General features: G+C 41.4%; 1 protein-coding gene across 1 annotated transcript in view; it reads left to right on the top strand.

Moving 5' to 3' along the window:
• ETNK1 (ethanolamine kinase 1) overlaps positions 1 to 18,497 on the top strand; it is a 35,657-nt gene extending 17,160 nt beyond the window's left edge. The window contains exons 5-8 of the mRNA XM_082238968.1: positions 5,611 to 5,694; positions 8,507 to 8,667; positions 10,495 to 10,568; positions 12,166 to 18,497. Of these exons, the coding sequence (XP_082095094.1) occupies positions 5,611 to 5,694; positions 8,507 to 8,667; positions 10,495 to 10,568; positions 12,166 to 12,238 (392 nt within the window). The 3' untranslated portion in view covers positions 12,239 to 18,497. The remainder of the gene's footprint in view (positions 1 to 5,610; positions 5,695 to 8,506; positions 8,668 to 10,494; positions 10,569 to 12,165) is intronic.
• The last annotated feature ends 8,027 nt before the right edge of the window (positions 18,498 to 26,524 follow it).

The following is a 26,524-nucleotide window of genomic DNA, read 5'->3' as shown; positions in this document are numbered from 1 at the left end:
AATAAATGAATCACCTATAGCTTATTAATTTTGGTGATGTGATAAATTTAGTTATTATATTAAACATTTTAAACCCCTTTAAAAGTAACATTAGAAATGGATATTCTTTGCCTTTTGGGGAGTGGTTTTTCCTCTCTTGCTGGTATTAACCATGTGTTTGTGTTTTGTGTGCACCAGTACAAAAAATGGTCCTATTATAAACTAGAGATTGCAAGCATGGTTTGAAACTTGCAATCTGTGTTTATAATATTGTTTGCATAGACCTTGTAACAAAACCATAGTTAATTCTAGGAAAAGAACGGGAAATAATTCTGGGTGCGGGCGGGAATGTGAATACCCAAGGCTGAGTTCTGATTTGCAAAAGATATCTTGCAGGGAACCAGCATTTCCTGTGCTCCAATTTTGTCTGAGCTTAATCAAACTGGTATGTTCATGTTGAAGGGAATACAGCATTTAGGAACTAGAAATTTGGATTTAGGGAATATTGTTTTAAAACAGATAAATTTATCAGGAAGTTGGCATGTTGAATGTGACCCAAATAAATTATTTGAAAGGAAACTGCAAACAAAGATAGCTCTTTTAAATATATTTCCTCTACAACAGTTCCCACAGCTGTTGAGGCAAGCTTCTCCTTTAAAAACAAACAAACAAACAGAAACCGCACTAGAGGCATGTCTCTCTCTCTACCTTCAGTGTGGTCAAGTAATATTCGCCTAAGGTTGTGCAAAAAATAATAGCATGCATGTTATACTATTCAATGTATTTTGCATGGCTACAGTGCTCATTTGTTTTTTCTGCCTTCCCATTCTAAACAATCAAATGCCTTCCAAACTTTTTATGAAAGGTGTAACATTGGCTCTTCCTGGGGGCCTATATATGTTGTGCTGCAATGTGTATTACCACAAGGGTCCTTTGGCCCACAGATGAGTCTAAGAGAAAAAAGATGGCCATTTGGGAGGCTTTTCCAGATCATACTCCTTAGATTTTACTTTGTAGTCCTAAAATATTTTGAAAAGAGATATGTAAACCTAATCGAATTATGTGTGAATTATTCAAATTTGAGAAAAGTGACTTTTCTGCATAGGCCCTTTGTTATTATTTATTAAATTTATGTACCACCCTTCATCTGAAGATAACAGGGCAGTTTACAACATACTGGAACCATTTTTACTAAATATCCCAAGACAAAAAGTTCAGAATTGAACAGTGTCAGAGTTTCTAGGCTTGACACCCCCCCCCTTTGAAACAAATCTGCTGTCATTTTCTTTTGTAAACAGAGTGGAGAATAAATCAGTGAGAGCAGTGCATCATTTAAGAGCATTTCTGCAAAAACCAGTGTGTGAGTGTTTAGCACTTGGGAACAGGGAGGGGGAGAGGGAGAATTCTAAATACGGGGAAATGCTTGCAACTCTTTAAAAACGGGGTAAATGCTAAGTGTGTAGTGCATTAAGTATTCACAGCAAGGAAAGATCTTTTGTGACTATGTTTTCAGTGTGAAAGTTGCAGTTAGCAAATTATAGCCATGCTATTATTTGATAACTTCCAGCTCAAGAGGTCTTGTGAATTATCTCTAGCAGTGCTGAAGACTTCTGCAATGCTGAAATGTTGAGCACTGCTTTTATCTTAGAATAAATAAACCATGAATAAAAGTCTGGCACTGTGTATTGTCTTGTACTGGGCACAATGTTTATGAATCTGGTGCATAATAGTATTTTAAGAGGAACTATATACTTTTGCAGTGGAAACTCAGCTTTAACTTTTAACTTAACCTGGTCATGCAGTGAAATAAAAATCATGCAGTTAAAATATTGCTGCCATGCTAAAAATGTTTTGCAAGCTACTTGAAAGAAGCACGCGTCTCTCTGGATTTTCTTCCCTTTTAAACTATCTTCTTTACTTAAAACTTTTTATTCTGATTTTAATCTTTTGGCCCACAGTACTAATGTGCCACATTGATTACTCCTTTAATTTTATTCCTGTGAAAAGTTATAAAGTCCATTATATTATTTGCTAGAGGTGAGTGGTTCACAGCTATGTCTTAAAAGTTACCATATGGGCTTTCAATTGTTTATTAAATAGGAAAATATTTATAAATATATTTTATAAAATATCTGAATGTCTGTTTATAACACTTCACATAAAATAAGAGTTCCAAAATGCCTTCTTCCAGCACATTCTAACTTTACAAACTTAACAAACTTGGTCCGATTTTCATTTATATATAATAATTTTTAAATCTATAATATTTAGTTTTAATATGCCAGGTGAAGCTGCTGCCTCTTTCTGCTTTACTAATTCAGGCTACTAACATTCAGGATGTTAAATGTTTTAAGTTGTATTGCCTTGCATAGAACACCTATAATTGCCAGCTATCATTTATGAATAAGCAGCTTGCTGAATAGCTTAAGCATTTGTTCTTACTGCTAGTCTTTTGTCAGGACGTTACACTTTATACTTCGTTTACACCCTTAAGAAGCAGCCATGGAAGTCTAGCCCTTGTACTCATATTTCAGTCTCCCAGCAATAATATAGTATACTGCTGCAGTAGTCTCTGTACTGACTCTAAATCCAAGTGCATTTATGTATCTCCCTGTCCCATTTCCTAGTTTTTCTTTCTGGTAGAACTGTCCTGAGAAGCTGTTCACCATTTCAAAGCCCCAGTTGTTACGGAACAGCAAGGATTACTTCTAATTTTCATTTGAGGCTCTTGAAAGGGTTGGTTTGTATTCAATGCAGTGTGAGCATAAAGAGAATTCCCCGCTCTCCCAACTCCAGCCAGGGTACCAAGCCTGGTGTAGAGCAGGGTGGAAGGGGAAATTGTGTCAGCTGCCCCCACCCAGTTCCCCCCGGCTGCTTGCGCTGCATTAAATTCAACCTACTGGTCACAAAACCAGGCATTCAATAAGTGATATTTTAAGATTTTCAAAAGTGTCTACAGTCTTTGCTCGCATTTTAAACTGTAATGATATCTCTTTGATATAAGGAGAAGAATGTTTCAAAGTAGTTAATTTCATCTTGGCACATTGTGAGAAAGAATAGCTGCCCTTCAAGAAAAACATGCTTACTGATTCTGCATTGTTGAAGAGCATTATGCTTAAAAATTGAAATTACGAAACATAGATGAAACAGATGAGGGAAAGAATAAATAGAAATAACTGGGTTATATAGAAGAAGAAAAAAGGGAAAATTCATGGAAACGTTGAGAGGGATGTAAGTAGAGGTTTGATAGGTGAGAATTGTTTTAATGCTTATTTGATTAAAAAGGAAACTATAAATAAACTTACTTTAAAAACAGCATGGCACAAACATGGGGGGACGGGACAGGGGACGGATGAAATTACGCTTGCCAACACCCAAGTTACATTGAAGCCCCAAAATCGAAGGGAGCAGTGCATCTTGAACATTTGTATTTCTTGCAAAACTTAAAATTTAAGGCTGAGTTCCACTGTGATGTCAGTTTAGAACAGGAGGACCAGTGAAATGCAGAACTTTTCTCTTTAAAGTTTTGTGTCTTGTCAAATATGAGTTTGCCAAATTTTCTTCATCTGCTACAGATTAGGTATGCCATTGTTGCTGCCAAGTGGCGGCGTGCACCGTGCTACTTAAAGGCACTGACTGGAGGTTTATCGCATCACTTGTTCGCATGCACCTCCCCCCTAGGAGAGCACGGAGCCTGGTAACAGCCTCATCTGTATCTTAGCTTCATTTTCTTATTTTGTAATACTGTTAATTATTCCTGGAAATTAGCATTTGAATAAAAGCAAGGGTTGTCTGGTGGTGATGATGGCACTGCAGACCTATATTTTAATGTATATAAGCTTGAATCCAAACAATGTTTATCTTTAAATAACTGTTTTACATTTTGTATATGCCGGCCTTTCACCTGCCATCTTTATTGGATTTTTTTTTAATGTGGACATATGCATTAAAACAATGTGTTTGGGCAAAACGAGATTTAAACCAGAATTGATTTTTTTACTAGTATATCTTTATGAAACAAGTTGAGTACTTTAGGAAATGGCATTCATTTAGAGGCTACAACAACTAGTTTCATGATTTGCCAGTAGGTTCTAAATGATTTGTCTGCAAGCTTGCTGTTAATGCATTGGTGTGGGAGCCTCCGTAGAAACTCCATTGATTTAAAGTATAGTCTAAAATCTTTCTTGTAAACTCTTAAGGGAATATATATGCTACAATCCTGTATTGGTTTTATAACTTAACTGTCATCACGTCACCCAAAGAATCCTGTTAAAAACTGTAGTTATGGAGAGACTGAGATTCCTTTTTTTAAAAAATAAGATATTTATTAAAGTTTCAAAAAAAAGTTACAATAATAATAAAAAAGAACAAAAAAGAAAAAAGTGAATACAAAATACAAAAAAGTAAAAACAATTAAAAACAAATCAATCTTTCCATATATTGTCTTTCATTCACTTGTTTCCCTGACTTCCTCACACCTCCCCTTTTTGTATTCCAGTTCAGTAAGTTAATTCAGCAAATCCTTTCCCTCTTTGTTTTTATCTTAGTCCTTTGTCTTAATATGTAATAACTATATTCTCATCTGTTAGCAGTCCATTTTTACATACTCCTTATAACATTGCTACTAAAAACCCCTTAGCTTCATTCCGACATCATTCTAACTTTCATTAATTTTACAGTATTTCTGTAAATAGTCTTTAAATTTCTTCCAATCTTCTTCCACCAGCTCTTCTCCCTGGTCTCGGATTCTGCCAGTCATTTCCTAGAGAGACTGAGATTCCTGGCCCCCTTACAGAACAATAATGCCCTTCCAGAACTATAAGTTAACTTGATTTAGATCTATTTCATTTCTGTAGTGCAGATAAGGCTTACTAGCAAAATGTTCATGCAGTGGGAACACCTAATGTTAAACACCAGGTTTCACAATAAAATGTTTCCCATCACAACCCAATATTGTCCCCTAATCAGTCATACTGCTAGTCTCTCCCAGTCAAAAGTCTTCAAGGTTTGAGATGTATATCCATTCTTCCCAAATTGTTTTGAAACTCTCTAATGGTGCTACTAGGTAAATTTTAGTTTAAAATGTGAGGAAAGTTTAATTGAAAGATTACTGAATTCCTCTTTCGGTATTGTCTTTTATAATGGATTATGCAGCTTTTTTGTTCTGATATTTTAGATTAATTTGCCAGGGAGAATATGTGCTGAAATGTAAATAAAATAAAAACTCTTTAAAGCATTCAGTCTTGTGTGAAGGAAGAAATGGCTAGACAAAATAGCGTAGCACACATTCCCTTGTGCAAAATTACTAGCATTGCATTAAAAAACAAACGCCCTGTAAGGATGCTAGCTAATAAGAAAAGTATTATATGTTCATTACTGATGCCCCTGGTGGCACAAAAGCAGATGTGATGATTAGAGATCTTAAGCTCTCTAGTGAGACTATGGTCAGTATATATCTTTAATAAACTTGTTATAACAAACAAAAACACAGCCCTAACCTTGAATGTCTTTAAGTGCATGCATCTGAGCACAACAGGCTGACACACTGGCAAGTGGTTAAAGGCACAGTGAAGCTTTGGGGTACTGCCTTGTGCTTACTCTTACAAAATTTATTTTTTGTGTCTCGTGTAGGTGACGTTAAGTTCATTGACTATGAGTACTGTGGATACAATTACCTGGCTTATGACATTGGGAACCACTTCAATGAATTTGCAGGTATTTTAGTTGGTTTGTTTATATCATGTCTCATTTAAAGCTCTGTTGCTGAGATCTGGATTAGTTGTTAATACTGAGATCAATATGTCTAGGCTTGCAATATTTCAAAAAGTAAAATTCCTTACACCCCCAAAGTCGTTGAGGTGTTTTGTTTTGTTTTAGGAAATCCCTAAAAACAGACAAAAAACCACCTCCCCCCAAGCATATTGAGGAGCCAATTCTTCTAGCAGGGAAAGAAAGGGGGTGAAACCTAGGGGGGAAAAAACTCTGGAAACCCCTCCTGGAAAAAAGCAAAAATGGCCAGGTCCTAGTGCATCCCCCTTTCCAACATAGCCCCCCAACTTACATTCCTCACTACTACACCCCACCCAGCTGCTCAGGCCTGCAACAGCCCTTAGAAACATGTAGTGAGGCGCCTCCACCTTTCTCCCCCCCCCCCAACTTCAAACTTACCACAGCCAGTTTTGTTCCCCTTCCTCATAGTTTGCTGCCCCTCGCTATCCAGGCCTCGTTTAAACTCTTTCCTGTGCACACATACACACACATTATCTGCCTGGGCCCCCTCTTTACCTCTACGATACTGCAGCTGGACGAGGACGGTCACCCTGAGCGGCTGCAGCCTGCCCCAGCAACACAAGGAAGTGCCTGCTGCTATGTACCCGGTGGGCGAACTGTACCAGCACCACTACCTCAAGCCCCTCGGGCAGGGTGGCTGCGCCAGCTGCTGTCCCTCTCTCACTGCCACTGCCACTACGACTGAGCCGCCTGCAGGACATACCTGGCACGGGGTCCCTTTTTCAACATGCTAGGGGCGGCTAGGCCGCTGCTTCGCCTATCTGCCTCCCCCACCAAGGGAAGTGACCTCCTGTCACTTCCACTGCCACTGGGGCTCAGTCTCCCCTGGGAGAAAAAAACAAAACCCCAAAAGCAGAAAACGGAAAAACGGGTTGCCATGCATTCAGAGAATTCCGGAGATCTCTTAACATTCAAAAATCCCCCCCCCCTCCATTTTAGGTGTCTGATTTCCGTAATGTCTGGAATTTTTTGGACGTATGGCAAGCCTGTCTCTGTTCAGGTGTTCACTCTCCTTTCCTATTGTGAGCAGTGATCCTTACTACTCCCCTTCCCTCCCACCCAGTTCCTCAGTCCATGCAGGACGATGGCTGAAGTGGGACTGGAGGAAGGATCCCATGGTGGGGTTTGAACACAGCTACTGAATCTTATACAAAGGAGACAATGTTTCGAGATCCCCATGATTCTCAATGATCCCACCATGCAGAAGAAATGGCTGAGCAGGTCATATGTCATCGGCTTTGTGGTTTTTTTTAGGATTGTCCTACTCGTGTGTAATGGGACGCCGGTGGTGCTGTGGGTTAAACCACAGAGCCTAGGACTTGCCGATCAGAAGGTTGGCAGTTCGAATCTCCGCAACGGGGTGAGCTCCTGTTGCTCGGTCCCTGGTCCTGCCCACCTGGCAGTTCAAAAGCATGTCAAAGTGCAAGTAGATAAATAGGTACCACTCTAGCGGGAAGGTAAACGGCGTTTCCGTGCGCTGCTCTGGTTCGCCAGAAGCGGCTTAGTCATGCTGGCCACATGACCCAGAAGCTGTATGCTGGCTCCCTCGGCCAATAAAGCAAGATGAGCGCCACGACCCCAGAGTTGGTCACGACTGGACCTAATTGTCAGGGGTCCCTTTACCTTTTTACTCTCGTGTAGGACCCTGGCACATGCCCGACTGGCAAGTTCTCTCCATTCTGGTTTGTCGTTCGGGAGCTTCAAAAGCTTTTTTCATCCCGAGCATCACAGCGACTGATACCAAAAAGCATCAGCACACTTACAATCCTGCAGAGTATTTGCAGTTTGCGTAACAGAACTCAGTAGCACAGCATCTTGGCTAATCTGATTTATTTACATATAATACACTCGGAGCATTCTGACTCCGCTCCTTCCTCTTTCTCATCAGACAGCAAAGAGAAAAAGAAACAAAGGACAACAGTCCCACTTCATGGAACACAGTAACATAATGAAAACATACACTGTGATGTGATAGATAACAATCTCATGACTGCAAACATGGAGCAAGAATCCTAACATTTTTAGCCTCCTGTACCCTTTATCACTTTTTTAAATTTATCAGTTATAATCCACTTTTCCTCCAAGGAACTCAAGGTGGCATAGTTTCTCTCACCTTCACAACAATCCTGAGAGAGGTAGGTTAGGCTGTGAGATAGCAATTGGCCCAAGCTCACCCAACAAGCTTCATGGCTTAGCAGGCTAAGTCAGAGAACAAGTAAAAGTTAACATCCATAGATAAAGCATACATTTGGTTCTGCCACAGGAGTATCATCCATTAAGGTACATGTTTTCGTAGAGCAAAAAGTTTGCATCCTTTTAGTACTGAAAAATCATAATGTATTTTGCCTTGGTATATGTACAGTTGTACCTTGGAAGTCAAACGGAATCTGTCCCGGAAGACCATTTGACTTCAAAACGTTTGGAAACCAAAGCGAGGCTTCTGATTTGCTGCAGAAAGTTCCTGCAGCCAATCAGAAGCCACAGAAGCTGCATTGGATGTTCGGCTTCCAAATATAGTTCGCAAACCGGAACAGTCACTTCCAGGTTTGCGGCGTTCGGTAGCCAAAACGTTCAAGAAGTAAGCTGTTCGAAAACCAGGGTACAGCTGTACTGTTCCTTGTTATTAATTCTAACACAGGACACACACATCTGTTATGCATGTGAGCTAATGACAGTGCAGAAGAAACATTTCTGGAAATACTAGGCTTTTTAAAAAACAAAAACAATTGTCTCTTAGGTGTGAGTGAGGTTGACTATAGCCTCTATCCAAGCCGAAAACTGCAAGAGCAGTGGCTGAGATCTTACCTGGAAGCCTACAAGGAGTATAAAGGATTTGGAACAGATGTGACTGAGAAAGAGGTTGAGGTGCTTTACGTCCAAGTCAACCAGTTTGCTCTGGTAAGTTAAAGATTTATTTGGCTTAATAAATTTCAGATAAACGCTTTCAATTTAGGTAACACACAGAGAGAGAGAGAGAGAGAGAGAGGAACCTCGGTTTTTAAACGTACTCCATTCCGGAAGACGGTTCAACTTCCGAAATGGTCGAAAACTGAGGATCAAAGGGCTGTTGGCAAAGTCTATGGTGAAAATTGAGAAATGTGCTTCGGAAGCCATTTGAAAACCGAAGCATTCACTTCCGGGTTTTCGGTGTTCGGCTTCCAAAACATTCGGTAGCTGGGACATTAAAAAACTGAGGTTCCACTGTACCATATTTACGCGAATCTAATGCACACCCTAATTTTAGCAATGTAATTTGGCAAAAAAATGCATTACATTTGAGTAATTACGGTAATACATAAACGTAGCATGAACGTTACATAATGCTTCTACAGATCCTTTGGATTGGCAGCTGTTTTGCACACGAATGGGTTAGAGTTGTCTCTAGATCGTTGAAATGTGAAATAAAATATTCTTGGGCCATCTCACTGCTACGTGAGACAAGATCCAGGAAAGGCCACAGAAATCTGCAAAAGGCAAATACTATACAGCAAGACCTAATCTGTTGGAATATGTATTTGTGTCCTGATGACATTGTTGTAAATGTCACGGTTGTTGGGGAATATTCTTCCCTACGCAAGAGCACTTAATGGGCTGGATGCAGCTAAGAGAACACACTTGCCTTTCTTTGATTCATGTTCAGGATGCTTGGCATAAAGCTCTGGGTGTGGAGGTGGGCTCCTCCAGCTTATTCATAAAAGGGTAGTGACCGAGCGCAGGAAGTGCACAAGAAAGTTGAGGAAGAGTTGCCTTGAAGCCCTCAGCTGCACTCTTGCTTCCTTCATCTGAGGTGGTTCTCTTCAGCCTTGGCCTTTAAGTGCTCTCATCCGTTGCTTGCATCCCATTTTCACCTGGCGTCCTTCCCTGCATTTCTCTCTCTTCTGAAGGTCTCTAGCAACAGCCTGTGTCTTTTGCAGTAGGGACGCATTAGCAGTAGGGTAAATTATAGCTGTGGTTTAATGTTTAACATACACCCACAAACCACTTGTGTCACACAGTAACTGAGTAAGTTGGAAGTGGATTTTCCCCCCAAGGTGGCATTCCATTGGTAGTTGTAAGTCATGGTTTTGATTTTGTTGTTTGCAACCTTGAAATTGTTCGCTGCAAGGCTACTTGGTTAAAAATTAATATATTGGTATTGCTTGCTGCCTTGTGTTCCTTGAAACACAGGGTGGGATTAAAATCTAATAATGTTACATTTTGGGGCGTTTAAAAATCAGAGGACTCCTTTCAGTTCCTTTGAGGAGGAAGGGAGATGGTGAAATCATTGGGAAATTTATCAAACTCAGATACCCTGAAATCCAATAAGACAAGGCTATGTTAAGTGTTCAAGAGTTCTTTTGTTGAGAGCCAGTGTGGTGTAGTGGTTAAGAGCGGTAGTCACGTAATCTGGGAAACCGGGTTCGTGTCTCCGCTCCTCCATATGCAGCTGCTGGGTGACCTTGGGCCAGTCACACTTCTATGAAGTCTCTCAGCCCCACTCACCTCACAGAGTGTTTGTTGTGGGGGAGGAAGGGAAAGGAGATTGTTAGCCGCTTTGAGACTCCTTAAAGGGAGTGAAAGGCGGGATATCAAATCCAAACTCTTCTTCTCTTCTTCTTCTTCTATGCATAGCTAGTCAATTAACAGCAAGTCCGTTCTAACAGTGCTAATGAGCTAGTAGCATAACTTTCTTGTTATGGACATAAAATGTGTGTTAACCCTCATTGTGTGTTTTTTTTTGTGTAGGCCTCTCACTTCTTCTGGGGATTGTGGGCCCTGATTCAAGCCAAATACTCCACCATTGACTTTGATTTTCTTGGGTAGGTAACTTAGTCTACAAGTGTTTCTGTTGCCTGTGAACCTCTGACTAGTGCTGCTTCTGTAAAGAGGACTATCAGGTTTGACATGCAGAATTTTGAAGTGCTGTTTCTGAAATATAACTAGTTTTGTTTTCTTGTACTGTAGAGTGTTTAAGACGAATAGCTACCCACAGTTTAACTGCCTAATTGTTTAAAGTAAAATTTCCTACTACCAAAGGTGGTGGTAGTTGGTATATCAAACTGGTTGATATATAGGTGACTATAATTGGATTGGGACGTGGGTAGCGCTGTGGTCTAAACCCCAGAGCCTAGGGCTTGCGGATCGGAAGGTCAGCGGTTTGAATCCCCGCGACAGGGTGAGCTCCCGTTGCTCAGTCCCAGCTCCTGCCCACCTAGCACTTCAAAAGCACGTCGAAGTGCAAGTAGATAAATAGGTACCGCTCCGGCGGGAAAGTAAACGGCGTTTCTGTGCGCTGCTCTGGTTTGCCAGAAGCGGCTTAGTCATGCTGGCCACATGACACGGAAGCTGTACGCCGGCTCCCTCGGTCTATAGAGCGAGATGAGCACCGCAACCCCAGAGTCGGCCATGACTGGACCTAACAGTCAGGTTACCTTTACCTTTACTTTTATAATTGGATTTGCTCACTTTTGTTCTATATCCTTTGTGTGCTACTCTTCTTCAAATTGGAATTTAGAAATTTTGGTTCTGCCTCTTACAGCATTCTGTAACAGTGACCAATATTAACTATTTTGGTTTATAAAAAAACAATGCTCCGTGTGCTGGAAGCAATTTTTAATACTTTCTTGCATCCCTGTCAGTCGCTGAACAGCCAAAACACCCTTTTAAAAAATGTACTGAACTTAGCCCCCACAAATTAGAATTGACCCCCTCTCCAGTTAATCAGCTAAACCAAGATTAATCTCAGTAGATTAATTTTTTAAGAGTTGCTATAGCATACTAGGAGCCTTGAGGAAGTCCTTGTTTTGAATCTTGCCTTTTACCATGAACTCGGTAGGTGACCTAACACATGACACTTAGGTTTGCATCTGCAGCATAGGGCTAACAGTACCAACCTAGGTTTATGGGGTGGTTAGGATTACAACAAGGCAATGTATATGAACTGTGTTCTTAAGCACACCTGCTACTAGGTAAATCATGTTGAACTTATCGGGACTTTTGAGTAACCATGCTTAAGATTGCATTGTGCGAACTCTGTGTAAATGCCAGTTAAATAAGCATTTCTCAAAACCTGCAGCTCCAGTGTTTTGCCATTACAGAGTAGGGGCCGTGGTGCTATCTGGTTTGAATTTATTAGCCTAAGTAGTTGTTTTGTGCTTGAAATGTCTCAAAAAGGAAACCTGAATCCACCAACCCCTGAATGAAGCATTATGGCCTGACTTCCATTTTGGCATGAAATACCTTTTAGCTACTTACCCGCATATGACAACTAAGTTTCTCAAATATGCAAGGCATTCTATAACCACTAGATGGCAGAAAAAACTAAAGTTAACTGCAAAAAGCTTGTAAGTAGAGTCATGTTAATTGTGCCACAAAGGCAGTAAGACATGATTTAACATTTTTTATTTCCTCTAATAGGTATGCAATTGTTCGCTTCAATCAGTACTTCAAAATGAAAAATGAAGTCATGACATTAAAACTTCCTGAGTAACAACTGAGAGCTTCAGTTATCTACATCTGGATCAGATTATTCCTTAAAGTTTTTTTTTCATCCGAGTACAGATAATGGAAAAAGCTAAACATTTGTTAGTTTTGTATCGTTCCTATGGTGGTTTTTTTGCTTTTCATTGCCTCTAAACAACAATCTCTTAATGTTAAACCTAAAATGAGGATCTTACTGCTGTTGTAGAAGGAATAGAAGCATTAGATTTATAAAACATAGGGAGAGCAAATTTAATCTTTTCTCTTGTAATTTTTAACGTGAAATGTGAATTATTTATTATGAATTTAACATTCCATTGCTGCTTTTCATCAGTTCTCTTCAAAGGAGGGGGTGTGGGCTCTAATACTGTGAAGGACTTCGTACATCTTATGTTACATTGACATTAACTTAAGAGCAACTTCTGTGCTCTTGCAGACTGTGTACAAAACCTGTACGTGAACAGAAGCAGTTTGCATTAAAGTGCAATTCATTGGTGCTGACTTGGGTTGCTAGGAGAGGATGGGAGGTAATTCCCATGCTGATATTTCTCCAAGCTCTACCTCAGTACTGTGAAAAAAGACTGGACATCCTTCTTACGTAACATACAGATGAATTTTTTTTACAGAGGTCTGCTCGCTCATGAAGAAAAACATGCCACCACATAGTTACTGTAGATGCTTTCATCCTGTTGGAGGCAGCTTCTAGCTTCAAATGCAAGCTTTAAATGACCACTGTTCCAGAGTGTCATTGTCATTCCCCTCCCTTAAAAAATGATTTACTCCCCACCCCCCAAAAAACTCTTTGAACGCTTTGGCATGTAGTCTAGGGACTATACATGTTCATAAGAGACGCAAAAAGGAGCTAACAGGACAAGCCGCCGAGCAGTCCTGTAGCGTTTGGGAGCAAAACTCTGCCATGTTTCGTTGATAATCTGTTCTTACCCTGCTTCCTTTTCAGTCATTAGATCTGTTATTTGGTAGGTTGCCTTCTTTGCTTTGCTAGATGGTGGCAAGCTCGTGGCCAGCACAAAGCCGCAAAGTTACAAGATCATTCTTGAAATAGATGGCGTTTGAAGAGTGAGGATTAGATCACAATCACGTTTCTTTCCTTTTCTTTCGAAAGCTATCCTACCCAAGAATGGTTTGAATTTCTGAAATGTGAAATGAAAAACAAATGTTTACTTAGCTGACGCGCTGTGTGTGTGTGTGTGTGTGTGTGTCTTCGAAGGTAGGGTAAAAGGCTTTAAACTTTGAAAGTCACTGCATTGAGTTGAATTGCCACACAGTCAACTCTGTTAGTCTGAAACACTTCACTTTGGCCACTTAAGTGCCCATTTGTACAAAGTCTGTGTTCATACGCAGTATATGTAAACCCAAATAAACCTTAAGAAATATTACGGGGAGCCTGTTGCACAGACTCCACAAGGATATTTATTCAGAATTATTTTATAGTACTCTGTAAATTAAACATTGGCTAAAATAAGCCTGGCTTGTTTAATGATACATACAGCAATTAACAAGGATGAAAAGTTCACCCCAAAGATCACTGAATGGTTTTTCTGTTTCTTTCTGTAAATAATCTCATGATTTTACACATTTTGAGGTGTCTAATTATCTCGTTTCTAAAGCCACAATCTTCAAACGCCCTGCTGGGGGGTAGTTCCATTGGACAGTGGAACTAATCACTAGACAGTAGGCTGCATTCAAATCTAGTCACTATTAAAACTTTTTAATACTAATGGATTATGGTATCTATACTTTATAATAAGTTTTTAAAGCACTTATTGATATAATTTCTTAAATTGGGCAGCTTCTCTTGATGTTCAGTGTTGACCTAACTAGTTAGAGGAAAGTGTAATTTATCAGGTCAAGGATGTTGCTGGAGCTCTAGAAAAAGTCAGCACAGAGTAAGTCTCTCTTGCGAAAACTGAATTTCTTTACCAAGGTCTGGTCCTCCTTGCTTTTTCGTAGTCTTTAATGGCATCTTATTCTAAAATCATTAGTCTTGGGTACTGGATGAATAGATGGAATTAAATTACTATTTTTGAAAACCTTAATGTTTTTCAACAAAGTGTACAAGGCTTTTAAAGCAAAAATTGCCATACATTGTTGAATGCAGGAACTAGTTCTTCCCACTCTCAGATTTTAAGGAATACTTATGAATGGCTACTTTTGAAATTGGCTAGACAGATCACAGTGTTCTCTCAGAGGGCTGGTTGCATCTGCTGGAAGACAGTTGAGCTCTTCGTTTTTCTGGGTAGTAAAGAATGACCCAGGCTGCCTCCATTCTTGACAAATACTGAGTTCTATAGAATAGATAAGTGGCTGGTTGTATTTCTGCCTTGTGTTACTATATTTGCTAGACCTCACTATGTGACCGAGGCAGGAGCAAAGAATTGTGGGAGGCAGGCTGAACCTCAAATTTTTCCTCCTGCCTTGAGGGAACAGTTCATTTCCCCCCTGGTCTCCCTGTTTCTTCTCCAGTTTTCATGAAACTTATTTTTTAGACCTTGGTGTCCACTCTTGCGATGTGCGATCTCACAGGTGGGCATCATCCAACTGTGTGGATTTCTTCTTTGGTATTCGATATTTTGGCTGACTTGATGAATTTTTTCTATGCCCCTCTATAGTTGCTGCTGTACAAAGCGGACAAAAAGCAGTATTTTGAATCATCCTATACTCAGCATTTCCAGTAGTAGCAAATTAAAGTATCATCAGGCAGCAGTATATATTTCCCAGATGTTAAAGGCAAGCACATCCCTGGTGATTGCTTTTTTCCAAAATCTGTGTACATCTCCAAGGTAGCTGCTGATCACAAGGATGTCAAATCATAAGAAAGAGGCGCTAACTACATTCCCATTATTTTCATTTTTGCTGTTGTAAGGTCATTAACTGATATGAAGCTGGTCTGTGCCATTGCATTTGGCATGTTCCAGGTTGAACAGGGAAATGGAACACCCACTAATTTAACTCCATAAAAGCATTGATAAAATAACAAGTAAGGAGAGCCTATTCTTTGTGAAACACTACTTTGAGGGGAAAAAAGGTCTACTTGGTATGGCATCTTCTGCATCATGGATTTAGACTATTAAAATAATTCTGACACAGGCCTTGTACAAATGTAATGGTGCCATGGAGAGAAAATTGGTTCTCATTTTCTAAACTAGCTGTTTGCCTCTTTAACACGACACTGTCTTGTCCTGTTCTAATCTCAGTTAGAAGGGTGGTGGTCTTGTCATTAAATTAGAACTGCCCCCCCAACCCCAACCCCCAAACTTGTTCACATTTATCAAGTATTTGAACTCCTATTTTTTCCAGAGCTCTAGAAACAACCTCATGTAATTCTGGCTGTGACTTGCCAAAATCTTTTCTGTTGCCTTCACCGTTAAGCTATTGATTCTGAATGCCGTCACCGACGACACTAATAAAATACTGAAAACGTGAAGAGGGTTCTTAGAAGTGGCATTCAGCCCTGTGTAACATCACCTGACAGACCGTAGTGGCCTAGTAGCTTTTGTAAAGCAGAATTGCGTGATTTTCTTTTCCTTCTTCTACTTCACAGTTTGGCAATCAGACCAGGTTAATCATTATGCCTGATTGATCCAAACATCAAAGCATCCTAGGTAATGATGGTGATTTTTATTTTTTGCATTGTTTTGAACTCTGGCCTGGGGTTCTCTTGGTGAATTTTGCAGATGGCTTAGCGAACTGATTCACAGTAACCGGATCTGACTGTGTATATACAATAGTGTAAATAACCATTTGTAAATTAGTGTGAATTGTATGGTACCTCGCATTTATGAACTCATGTATTTCATTGTACTCTCCTTTTGTAGAAATTTTGATGTATGTAAAGAGAAATCCGAAATGTGCTGACCTTATTGTTAAATTGACCACATTCAAAGGGGAAAACGACATTTGGGAACAAAATAAGAGTACCAGGAGGTAACCACATTAGCTTTCATAATGCATCTTTCTCATTGTGCCCGTGGTGTCTGCTTTCATGTTCACACATTTACTTTGGAGGAAGTAATCATTCTGAAAACGAGTTGGTACAATAGTTGGCTTTAACTCACAATGCCTACTGTTCCAATGGGCAGCAGATTGGCCAGTTGGAGGGGGAAATGCTTATGTGAGGTGAATTGTGAAGCTCCATTCCAAAGCCAACTTAATTCCTAAAAACGTTATGGTTCATCAGCACATGGGTCGTTGGCTTTTGCTGAAGAAAAAGCTTGTGCAAGTTGGTTTCAGGACAGAGGCCCTGTGATGTAAATGGCAGAAACATCAGACAGATCTAATGCAATAGAAAAAGGAAACCCTATATATTATTGCTCTGTGTTCTGACATGGTTATAACTTGGTTGCAGGTACTAGAAGGAAATGAGATGAAATATTTCATTAAATTGCTTAGAAGAACTCCAGTTTGCATCTAGGCTTGCTTAGTTATTCATAACGTTTTTTTACAAACTGGCACACATTGATGTTCTGGGGTAAAAAAAACAAAGCCTCATACACATAGAAGGAGAAATGGAGGCACCCTTGAAGATTGTTGACATTGCATGTGTCAACTAGCTTTTTCTTTCTGTTGCAGCAAAATCTGTAAATAATTGATCCCATTTCTTTAGTAAAACCTTCGTCCATGCGGACTTGCGTTCTATTCAGCTGAGCCTATCTCAAATATTTATTTCACAATATTTGATTCCACCCCACCCCTCAAGCTTGGCCTGAGCAGTTTTATCTGCTAGTCCCAAGTCCTCTACATAGTTTACAAGTGTCCGTAATAGAATGGCAAGCAGTTTTATTCCTGTTGTAGTTTCAGGCACCTCACATTTTGGTGCTTTGAACTTGGCACTGTGAATTAAGGGCATAATTGCTGCGTTCCTATTGAGCCTGGATATTTTTTTTTATAATCGCAGTCCTAGAATAACGAGGAAGACACTCAAAAGTGATACAGCCAGATGGTGCCCCATCAAGACAGTATCTCTTTAGTACGTAGACCTCTGGAATGAGGGAAGTGCGTATGACAATTCCTTGCCCATGTCCATGACAGGAAAAACTTGATAGGGCATTTTGTTTTTCCAAAGTGGTTCTACAAGCTTAATATATGCTAGTTTGGTGACAGTTTACCAAAATATCTGTTACCAACCTTGACTAAGCAAATAGCATTATTCACTGATAATCATATTGTACCATCTTCTGATTTCAGTGACATGTTCCCCTGCTCGCCCCCCCCAAAAAAACCCCATTACTGACCACTCTCCCAGAAACACCTTGGTGCCAGCTCTTGTAAAATTGCTACACCACATCCAGCTTTTCTCATGGCAATAGAGTCAACTTGATCTCATGGTGTGTTAGAAGACGAATAAATATAGGGAGTTAAGATTGTGTGGGAATCTGCCATTTTGACAGCCCTTTGGAAGCCAGCCAATAGTAATCGAGAATCTCTTGATGGTCCTGAGCAAATTCTTTCGTACTGCTCTGCATCGGAACAGCGGCAGTACTAATTCACGGGTTGGATTCGAAGGGATGTGATAAAGCACTTAAGGTGGGTTGCAAAGCACTGCAAGCTGAAAGTGCCTGTAGCAAAGGTGATTTCTTAAGGGCAAAAGAGGAAATAGTGGAACAACACTGTTAAATGCATCATGGCCGCTGGGGAAATAAGGATCAGGAGTAGACAGCAGTCACAAAGTGCCCATAACTCAGCAATGTAACTGGCTAGACCTCAATTTCCATGCAACGTGGGTGTAAAAAGTTCCTCGTGTTTTCTGGGATGCCCTTTTTTTATGCAGCTGCCCATCTTCAAAGGCCATGATAGGTTGGTACTTAACTGTCTCAGCACTGAAAATATTCTGGTACCTCAGGTAATTAAAAAGAGCATTGAAGGGGTATTCCCTTGAGGCCCACTGTCCTTATCTCTGACAACAGACAACAGCACACCTGGAGCACTTCCTGTAACTTTCTTTGTCCCATTACACTTCTAAACCTATGTCTGTGAGTCCAATCTTGTCCTGTGAATATAATGGGTTTGCCTGTCTAAGGAAAGGAGAAAAGTAACCTCATCTGTATGTTATGAATGGAATTAAATTGTGCATTCTGTTCATTGGCTTGTACTGGAGTGAAATGTATTTCTTTTTAAGGTAAGCATTGTTGGAGCTATGTAACAAGGCCTTTTACTATTGATTTCAATGAAGGAATGTATCTTGCAAAGAGATTTATATTATGTAAATAATTCAAAATTGGTTGTAACAATAAAGCTGGTTTCTAACTGCAGCGATGAGTTTTGTCCTGGCGGCTGTTTTACTTCAGCTTGTTGCAACTTGTGGCAAGCCTTTGTCAAGACAAACATTACTTGCTACCAGTTAAACCACGCGGCTTGCAAAAAGGAGAAAACCAATAAAATTACAAAAATAAAAAATAAAATCCCAGCTAAACACACACATCCCCCCGCAAATTCCAACAATAATTAAAATTGAAAATAAGCTAACACCAGGTTAAAACACACAACAGTTTCTACGTACAGTGGTACCTTGGGTTAAGTACTTAATTCGTTCCAGAGGTCTGTTCTTAACCTGAAACTGTTCTTAACCTGAAACACCACTTTAGCTAATGGGGCCGCCGCCGCGCCGCCAGAGCACGATTTCTGTTCTCATCCTGAAGCAAAGTTCTTAACCCGAGGTACTATTTCTGGGTTAGCGGAGTCTGTAACCTGAAGCGTCTGCAACCCGAGGTACCACTGTATCTAGATAGGCTTACCTAAAGAATAAATGTTATTAGCAGGTGCTGTAAAAGTACAGTGAAGGCACCTGCCTGATGTCCAATAGGCAAGGAGTGCAGATGCTGCCACACCAAAATATATTCTATCTTACAAGTGTGGAAATAATATTTTGTGGCACATCTAACAGTGCTGGTTCCACAAATAAACTAGGCCTTAGCCATTAAGGGCTTTATATACACACAGCAGCACCTTGAATTTGGCCTGGTAGTAGATTGGCAACACGGTGCAGGTTTCTAAGCAAAGCTGTTAACATGCTGACAGGTTACTGTCACTGCTGCCTGCAATTGTGCTGCAGCATTCTGCGGAAATGGCAGCTTCCAGATCCAAGCATGAAGGAAGCCCAGGGTTTCGGCCCCAAAGCCTTTACTGTCATCTGCTACCTGTGAGGATGCTAGGGATTGAACCATCACCCTACCCTGAGCTATAGTCACACTTTTCCTAGGGCAGGCATAGGCAAACTCCGCCCTCCAGATGTTTTGTCACTACAACTCCCATCATCCCTAGCTAACAGGACCAGTGGTCAGGGATGATGGGAGTTGTAGTCCCAAAACATCTGGAGGGCCGAGTGTGCCTATGCCTGTCCTAGGGCAACCTCTAGGAACTAGTTCCAGATGGCAAGTATCTCTACCATGCTGCTCTTTCGAGTCGCTTTCGAGAAAACCCACGTGTCATACACTTGTGTTACCCAGGAAAAAAGGTATTATTCTCTCTTCTCCCACTCCGCTTATCTCCTGATGAGCTGCAGCCAAGATCTGTAATTGCCTTGCTCTTAATGTTGCGTAACTGTTAGCAAGACTCAAGCCAAGCATTAATGAATTTTACCAGAACTTCATTTTTTAATGAGCATCATTAATCGTTAGTCAGGCATGTTCCAACCCACACTTTGCGAAAGTGAAGGAGTGCCAACTGTGTTGTGCTATAAAAACAGCATATTTCCCCCCAGATTTTCTGGTTCTTTTTTTAAAAAACCTTCTACCTTAAGAGGAAGCAAGCGAGTATTTGACTTTTAAGAGCCTCTTGAATTTGTTAGCCTGCTTCTCTGTCTCTTTTGTGACAGCGAGCCATTACCAATATTGCCTTAGGCTTCAAATGCATGATCATTTCTGACCATCTTATTACTGATACATTTGAAAGAGCCCGAGGTTCATATTCTATCAACCATTATTGCGGATATTTTTTCATAGGGAGTCTTGTGCGGAGTTTGATGGAACTGTCCAACTATCCCAGAATATTACCTTTCCTTGAATAAACCCAGAGCAGTGAATTGCATAGGCTGCTTCTCAACCGTTACTCTCAAAACATGCTCTAGGTTCATGCCAGCTTTGGCTATGCCAATATTTGCAAACATTTATGTCAGTTTTCCTGGGATATAAGGTGGCTTAAACATGCGATGGTGTATTTATATGCCTGTTTATGGCCTGAGGGAATGCAGCTGGTGCTGTGGGTTAAACCACAGAGCCTAGGACTTGCCGATCAGAAGGTCGATGGTTCGAATCCTCGCAACGGGGTGAGCTGCCGTTGCTCGGTCCCTGCTCCTGCCAACCTAGCAGTTCGAAAGCACGTCAAAGTGCAAGTAGATAAATAGGTACTGCTCCGGCAGGAAGGTAAACGGCATTTCTGTTTGCTGCTCTGGTTTACCAGAAGTGGCTTAGTCATGCTGGCCACATGAGCTGGAAGCTGTACGCCGGCTCCCTCAGCCAGTAAAGTGAGATGAGCGCCGTAACCCCAGAGTCGGTCACGACTGGACCTAATGGTCAGGGGTCCCTTTACCTTTACCTTTACGGCCTGAAGGATCCAAATGTGGATGACATTATTAACACAGAAGAAAGACAGGGGTTGTCGATGCTGCACCCGCGATGCCCCGGACTTCAAGCTTTCATTTATTTATTCTTAAAAAAGCATACCTCTAGCCTTCCTAGAAAGAAAGTTATGAAGCAAAATGTTAAGGTATCCTAGGCAGTTTCTGTGAAATTAACCAGCCTGGCTGCTCTCGTCTGCTCTAAGTTAGAGCTGTAACTGCTAAGTGAGCTGTTTGGACACCAGGTAACAGGAAACTTGGGTCCTAAAGAGCTGCTCCCCTTTTTGCACTCTCTCATTTTCTAGTACTCGGACTCTCCAAAGTTTGTCTTTCTTCCCCCCCTATCAACTAGGATCCATCTTTCCTGTGGTGGTCTCCTCTGAGATCAGGTAGTCCGTAGAAGTCATTTTCTACGAATAAGACCACACAATAAATGCGGGTGAATGTTACAGAAACTCCCTCCTGCCTGGACGAGCTAAAGACCAGACATTCATCATGAATTCACTCTATGTGGCATCTGCAGGCAACACTGGGAAAGATTCCTGCCTGAGGTTCTGAACTAGATAGGGCAGTGGTCTGTGTAAGGACAGTTTATTTCCATATCACCAAGCGTGTGGGGGTCAGAATGTCTGGTCAGGCTTTAGATCAGGGTTCGCCAAGCTTGGGTCTCCAGCTGCTTTGGGACTCCAATTCCCATCATCCCTGGCCACTGGTCCTAGCTAGGGATGATGGGAGCTGTAGTCTAAAAACAGCAGCAGACCCGAGTTTGGGAAACTCTACAGTGGGGAAACTCTGGTTCTCTTTTTGTTCTTTTTAAACCTTATTAGCCGAGTCGAGTTCCAAAAGGAGCCAAAGGGAGTTCACCCATCATTAGTCACAGAGGATTGCCAGATGTCCCTTATTCAAAACTTTCTCCATCTTCTTACTACTGAGGACATCCGTTTCTGCTATGCAAAAGGGGAAATGTGCAGCCAAAGAGGGAAACGGTTTGGGTATTTGTTACCGAGCCCTCCAGAGCATTGAGGTGTGAGGCTTTGTTTGGGCGGTTTATCCTCGTGCAAATTTAAAATGGCATTTGGCACCATTTATTTTATCAAACTTAAGTTTAGTTTTCATCGGCCTTCCATTGACAAGCAACCCCAAGACCCGGGGACAATAAAACAGAATAAGGATGTCCAATAACATCACTTGCAGGGCAAGATAAAAACAGCCAGGACAACAAATAAATTCAATAGCAAAGAGCGATGCCTGTCCTTCAATTTCTCAAAAGATGTCTTCCCAAATGAAAGGCCTCTGTTTTTCTTCATTCTCAGGGAGCATCTAGATTTCTTCAGAATTTTGGTGAGTGTGGACTGGAGCTCGCTTTGTTCTTGTGAGGTGGCTCCAGCTGGTATATTTCTTTTCAGTAAATCTTTCTCCCACACATTTCAGCCTCCCTGGCTGACCATACTTCCTGATCTGGAAAAGCCGCATGAGAGGAGTGACTTCGCAACGTTTTCCTCAGAGCTGTAATTGAAGTAAGGGAAGACTGGCTTTGATCTTTATTTTTAAATTTGTCACATGCACACACGAGTTGGGTGCCCAGAAGGCAGCCTCCCCAGCTTCCTGTGTTTACAGAAAAGCCCAGCTGATGTCATCATGACATTTCAAAGAAGCGCAGGCCACCCAGGAAGGCTGCAGAATTTATTTATTTTTAGAGTGAAAGGGAGGGAAACTACTCGTAAACACCCCCTGGCCCCCTTGAGAGAAAGGTAAGCAACAAAAACCCTACACCTATACCAATGAGAAGCTCTCTGAACCTTTCTCTCCCATTTGATCATTTCAGAGTGTAATTTCTTTTCTCCTTAATTGATGGAGAATGGTCAAAAAATGTGCAGGGGAAATTTTTTTTGGCACATCCTATCTAACAAAGGTGAGTGAAAAGAGTCTACTCCAGGCATAGGCAAACTCCGCCCTCCAGATGTTTTTGGGACTCCAACGCCCATGATCCCTAGCTAACAGGACCAGTGGTCAGGGATGATGGGAATTGTAGTCCCAAAACATCTGGAGGGCTGAGTTTGCCTATGCCTAGTCTACTCACTTTGCCTAATAATAGGGCCGGCTCTGAGCCTTTCTGAGCCTGTGAGATTTTATGAAAGCAGCTGGGTGATTTGTGACTTTTTACCAGATCCAGTGCACTTATTCCTTGTTAATTCTTGCCTCACACATACTGGTATTTTGACTGCAAGGTCATTGGGGCAGGGACCTCCTGTATAATTTCTTTTTGCTCATGTTATTCTCTTAAAGCCGTGTTGTATTAATAATCTTGGCACCGAAGCTCCTAGGATCAAGATGTATGGATGTCCTTGCCGGCTCAGTTTTTGAAGCAACTGGAAGGTTGCCATGACCGTCTGCTTTTGCCTACCTGATCTTTTTATTAGGCATAATTACTTCACTCTCTGAGTGAACAGAAACACACAGCAGTCTTAATTCTTCTCTGATTTAATTAGGAGGCACCCTGTAGCATTCTGTGCCACTGGAATACTTTAATGGACGGTCCCGAAATTTGCCATTATTGTTATTGTGTTTCTATTTTCTGCACGGTGACTCAGATGACACCAAGAAGTGGAGAGAAGACGGCAGCAAATGAGGTGATGACATAAATCCTTTCTACCTAATAACAGGAACTGTGGGCATTGACGTGGCCTGGGCTATAGAAATAGAATCATAAAACCACAAAATTTTAGAGCTGAAAGGGACTTCCAAAGGTCATCTATTCCAACCCCATGCAATGCAGGAATCACAGCTTAAGAATGCCCAACAGGTGGCCACCCAAACTACGTAGAGTCCAAGGGAGACCCTTCCACTCTCAAGCATCTCTTACCGCCAGAAGTTCTTCCTAATGTTTAGTTGTAATCTCCTTTATTTTGATTGGAATTACAGTGGTACCTCGGTTTCTGAACTTAATCCGTTCCAGAAGTCTGTTCTTAAACCAAAACCGTTCTTCTTTTTTGGGGGGAGGGTATACTCCCCCCCTTTAATAACCTTTTTATTAAAAATTAAAACAAAACACATTATCCAGAAACATATCATCCTTATTTCCCCCATTTTCCTCCCTCCCCCCACAGAACCCACCCACCCCCACCCCCTGACTTCCGTCAGTTCCAGTCTTTGATTTTTCTAAAAATGCTGTTTTCTGCATGTTACACAGTTGTATAGATCCTCAAACTATTTAGCTGATTATTATCAATAAAAAGTGTGAATGTTTATTCAAAACCAGCCAAGGAGTCCAGTTCGCTTTGTTGCGTCTTCGGATACTTTGTAAAGGGTTCCCATTCATCCTTAAAGTCACAGTTATCCTTGTCCCGTAGCTTGTATATTAGTTTTGCCAGAAGCCAAAACAGTTCTTAAACTGAGGCTCGCTTTCCCTAATAAGATCTCCCACAGTCGGTGCTCTTCCACCATTCGGATTCTGTTCTTAGACCGAGGTAAAGTTTGCAAACCGGGAAGAAAAGCTCAGAGAGCTGTAATGGATTGCTGGAGGTGCATCGAGACGTTGTGAGGCCGCTAAGAAATGGCTGCTCTCTTCCAACAGGAGACCAGGACCCGGAAGCCTGAATTCTCAGTGAGATCCACAACCATTTCATAGAATCATAGAATCATAGAGTTGGAAGAGACCACAAGGGCCATCGAGTCCAACCCCCTGCCAAGCAGGAAACACCATCAGAGCACTCCTGACATATGGTTGTCAAGCCTCTGCTTAAAGACCTCCAAAGTAGGAGACTCCACCACACTCCTTGGCAGCAAATTCCACTGTCGAACAGCTCTTACTGTCAGGAAGTTCTTCCTAATGTTTAGGTGGAATCTTCTTTCTTGTAGTTTGGATCCATTGCTCCGTGTCCGCTTCTCCGGAGCAGCAGAAAACAACCTTTCTCCCTCCTCTATGTGACATCCTTTAATATATTTGAACATGGCTATCATATCACCCCTTAACCTCCTCTTCTGCAGGCTAAACATGCCCAGCTCCCTTAGCCGTTCCTCATAAGGCATCGTTTCCAGGACTTTGACCATTTTGGTTGCCCTCCTCTGGACACGTTCCAGTTTGTCAGTGTCCTTCTTGAATTGTGGTGCCCAGAACTGGACACAGTACTCCAGGTGTGGTCTGACCAGAGCAGAATACAGTGGCACTATTACTTCCCTTGATCTAGATGCTATACTCCTATTGATGCAGCCCAGAATTGCATTGGCTTTTTTAGCTGCCGCGTCACACTGTTTCTTGCTATGCATTTACGACTGTCTCCCGCACCTTGGTGAACAGCAGCTTAGAGCCCAGGGAAGGCCAGTTTGAGATGCAGATACCCATCACGGCCTTCGTCTCCAATTTTACCATGTAGGTGAGAGGTTTTGCTGAGCTAGGTACCTGTGGCTAGGAATGAGGAGTTCAGTTTGCATTTAAAGACAAGCCTAACATATTTGCACTTTCTGAAATGATAACAACCCCTCCCCCCAAAAAAACCCCAGCACACCAAATTTCTGGAATTTGATCTCGCGATAGAATGTAGGGATACCTTTTCATATACAGTGGTACCTCTGTTTACGAACTTAACCCATTTCGGAAGTCCGTTTTTAAACTGAAACCGTTCTTAAACAGAGGCGTGCTTTCCCTAATGAGGCCTCCTGCCGCCGGTGCCCTTCCCCTGTTCTTAGACCGAGGTAAAGTTCGCAAACCGGGACACTACTTCCGGTCTTGTGGAGTTTGTAAACCAAATAGTTCATAAACAGGGCTGTTCTTAAACCGAGGTACCACTGTAATTGTAAACCGCTTTGAGATTCCCCCCCAATCAAATGGTATATAAATTACATGAAATAAATAAATTGCTTTAGGTGCAATCCTGTGGAGCAGCAAGAAACCAGCTTGTTCCACCTTCCATGTGGCAGCCCTTCAGATATCTGAATACCTGTGACACCCCAAGCAAGCAACTCTTTCCCTGAAAAAACATTCCATCTGAAAGAAAGAAGCCCTAAATAAGAAAATAGCAACACTTAGATTATAAGTATGCTGCTCATGATAAAGAAAAGATTTGTGAATGAGAAGTGATGTTGTTCTGATGAATCTTCCTTCAACACTGATGAAAGGAACACATTTTCCTGAGGGCAATAAGCAAGATTAGGAGGTACAGAGTAGGGATGGGGGGGGGGAATCAACTAAATTCATATTTCAAGGCAAACCTACTTCATTTTCACTCTTCAAAACAATGGGAGAACTGAAGCAGTCAATAACTATCCCATGGCCATAGAACACTGTTGGGTTGTTTTGAGGGGATTGCCTCCTTTTTTATGTTCCTCCTCTCCTAAAGTTGATTTGATCTTCTGCAAACCTTGGGGTTCTCTTGAGCAAGCCAGTGGCTGGGAAAATCAGAAGCTCTGTGTGTTCTCTGGTGGAAATTAAGGAGAAACTTTGTTTCTGCATTAGTCTTAGCACAGGCGGAGGAATAAAGGGATGTTATGTTTTTCATGCTCGTTAATAAGGATACATGAAACAGTTTAGGAGAGTGGTTTCTCATTGATCATTTGGAATTTGCATTTCACAAGGGGTAGCACTCTGCGAGGGGTGCATAGATGAGGAGCTCCTGCGAACACAAAGCTGTAACGCTAAGATACAGAGGTGAAGAGACAAAGAAGTGCAGGAGAAGGCAAACCAGAAGTTTAAGAGAACCGGGGAAGAAGTAGAATCTCTCTCTCTCT

The sequence above is a fragment of the Podarcis vaucheri genome, assembly GCF_965113315.1.
Source record: "Podarcis vaucheri genome assembly, chromosome: 10".
Lineage (NCBI taxonomy): Eukaryota > Metazoa > Chordata > Lepidosauria > Squamata > Lacertidae > Podarcis > Podarcis vaucheri.
Note: the sequence above shows the minus strand (reverse complement) of the source record. Positions and strands in the feature narration are given on the sequence as shown.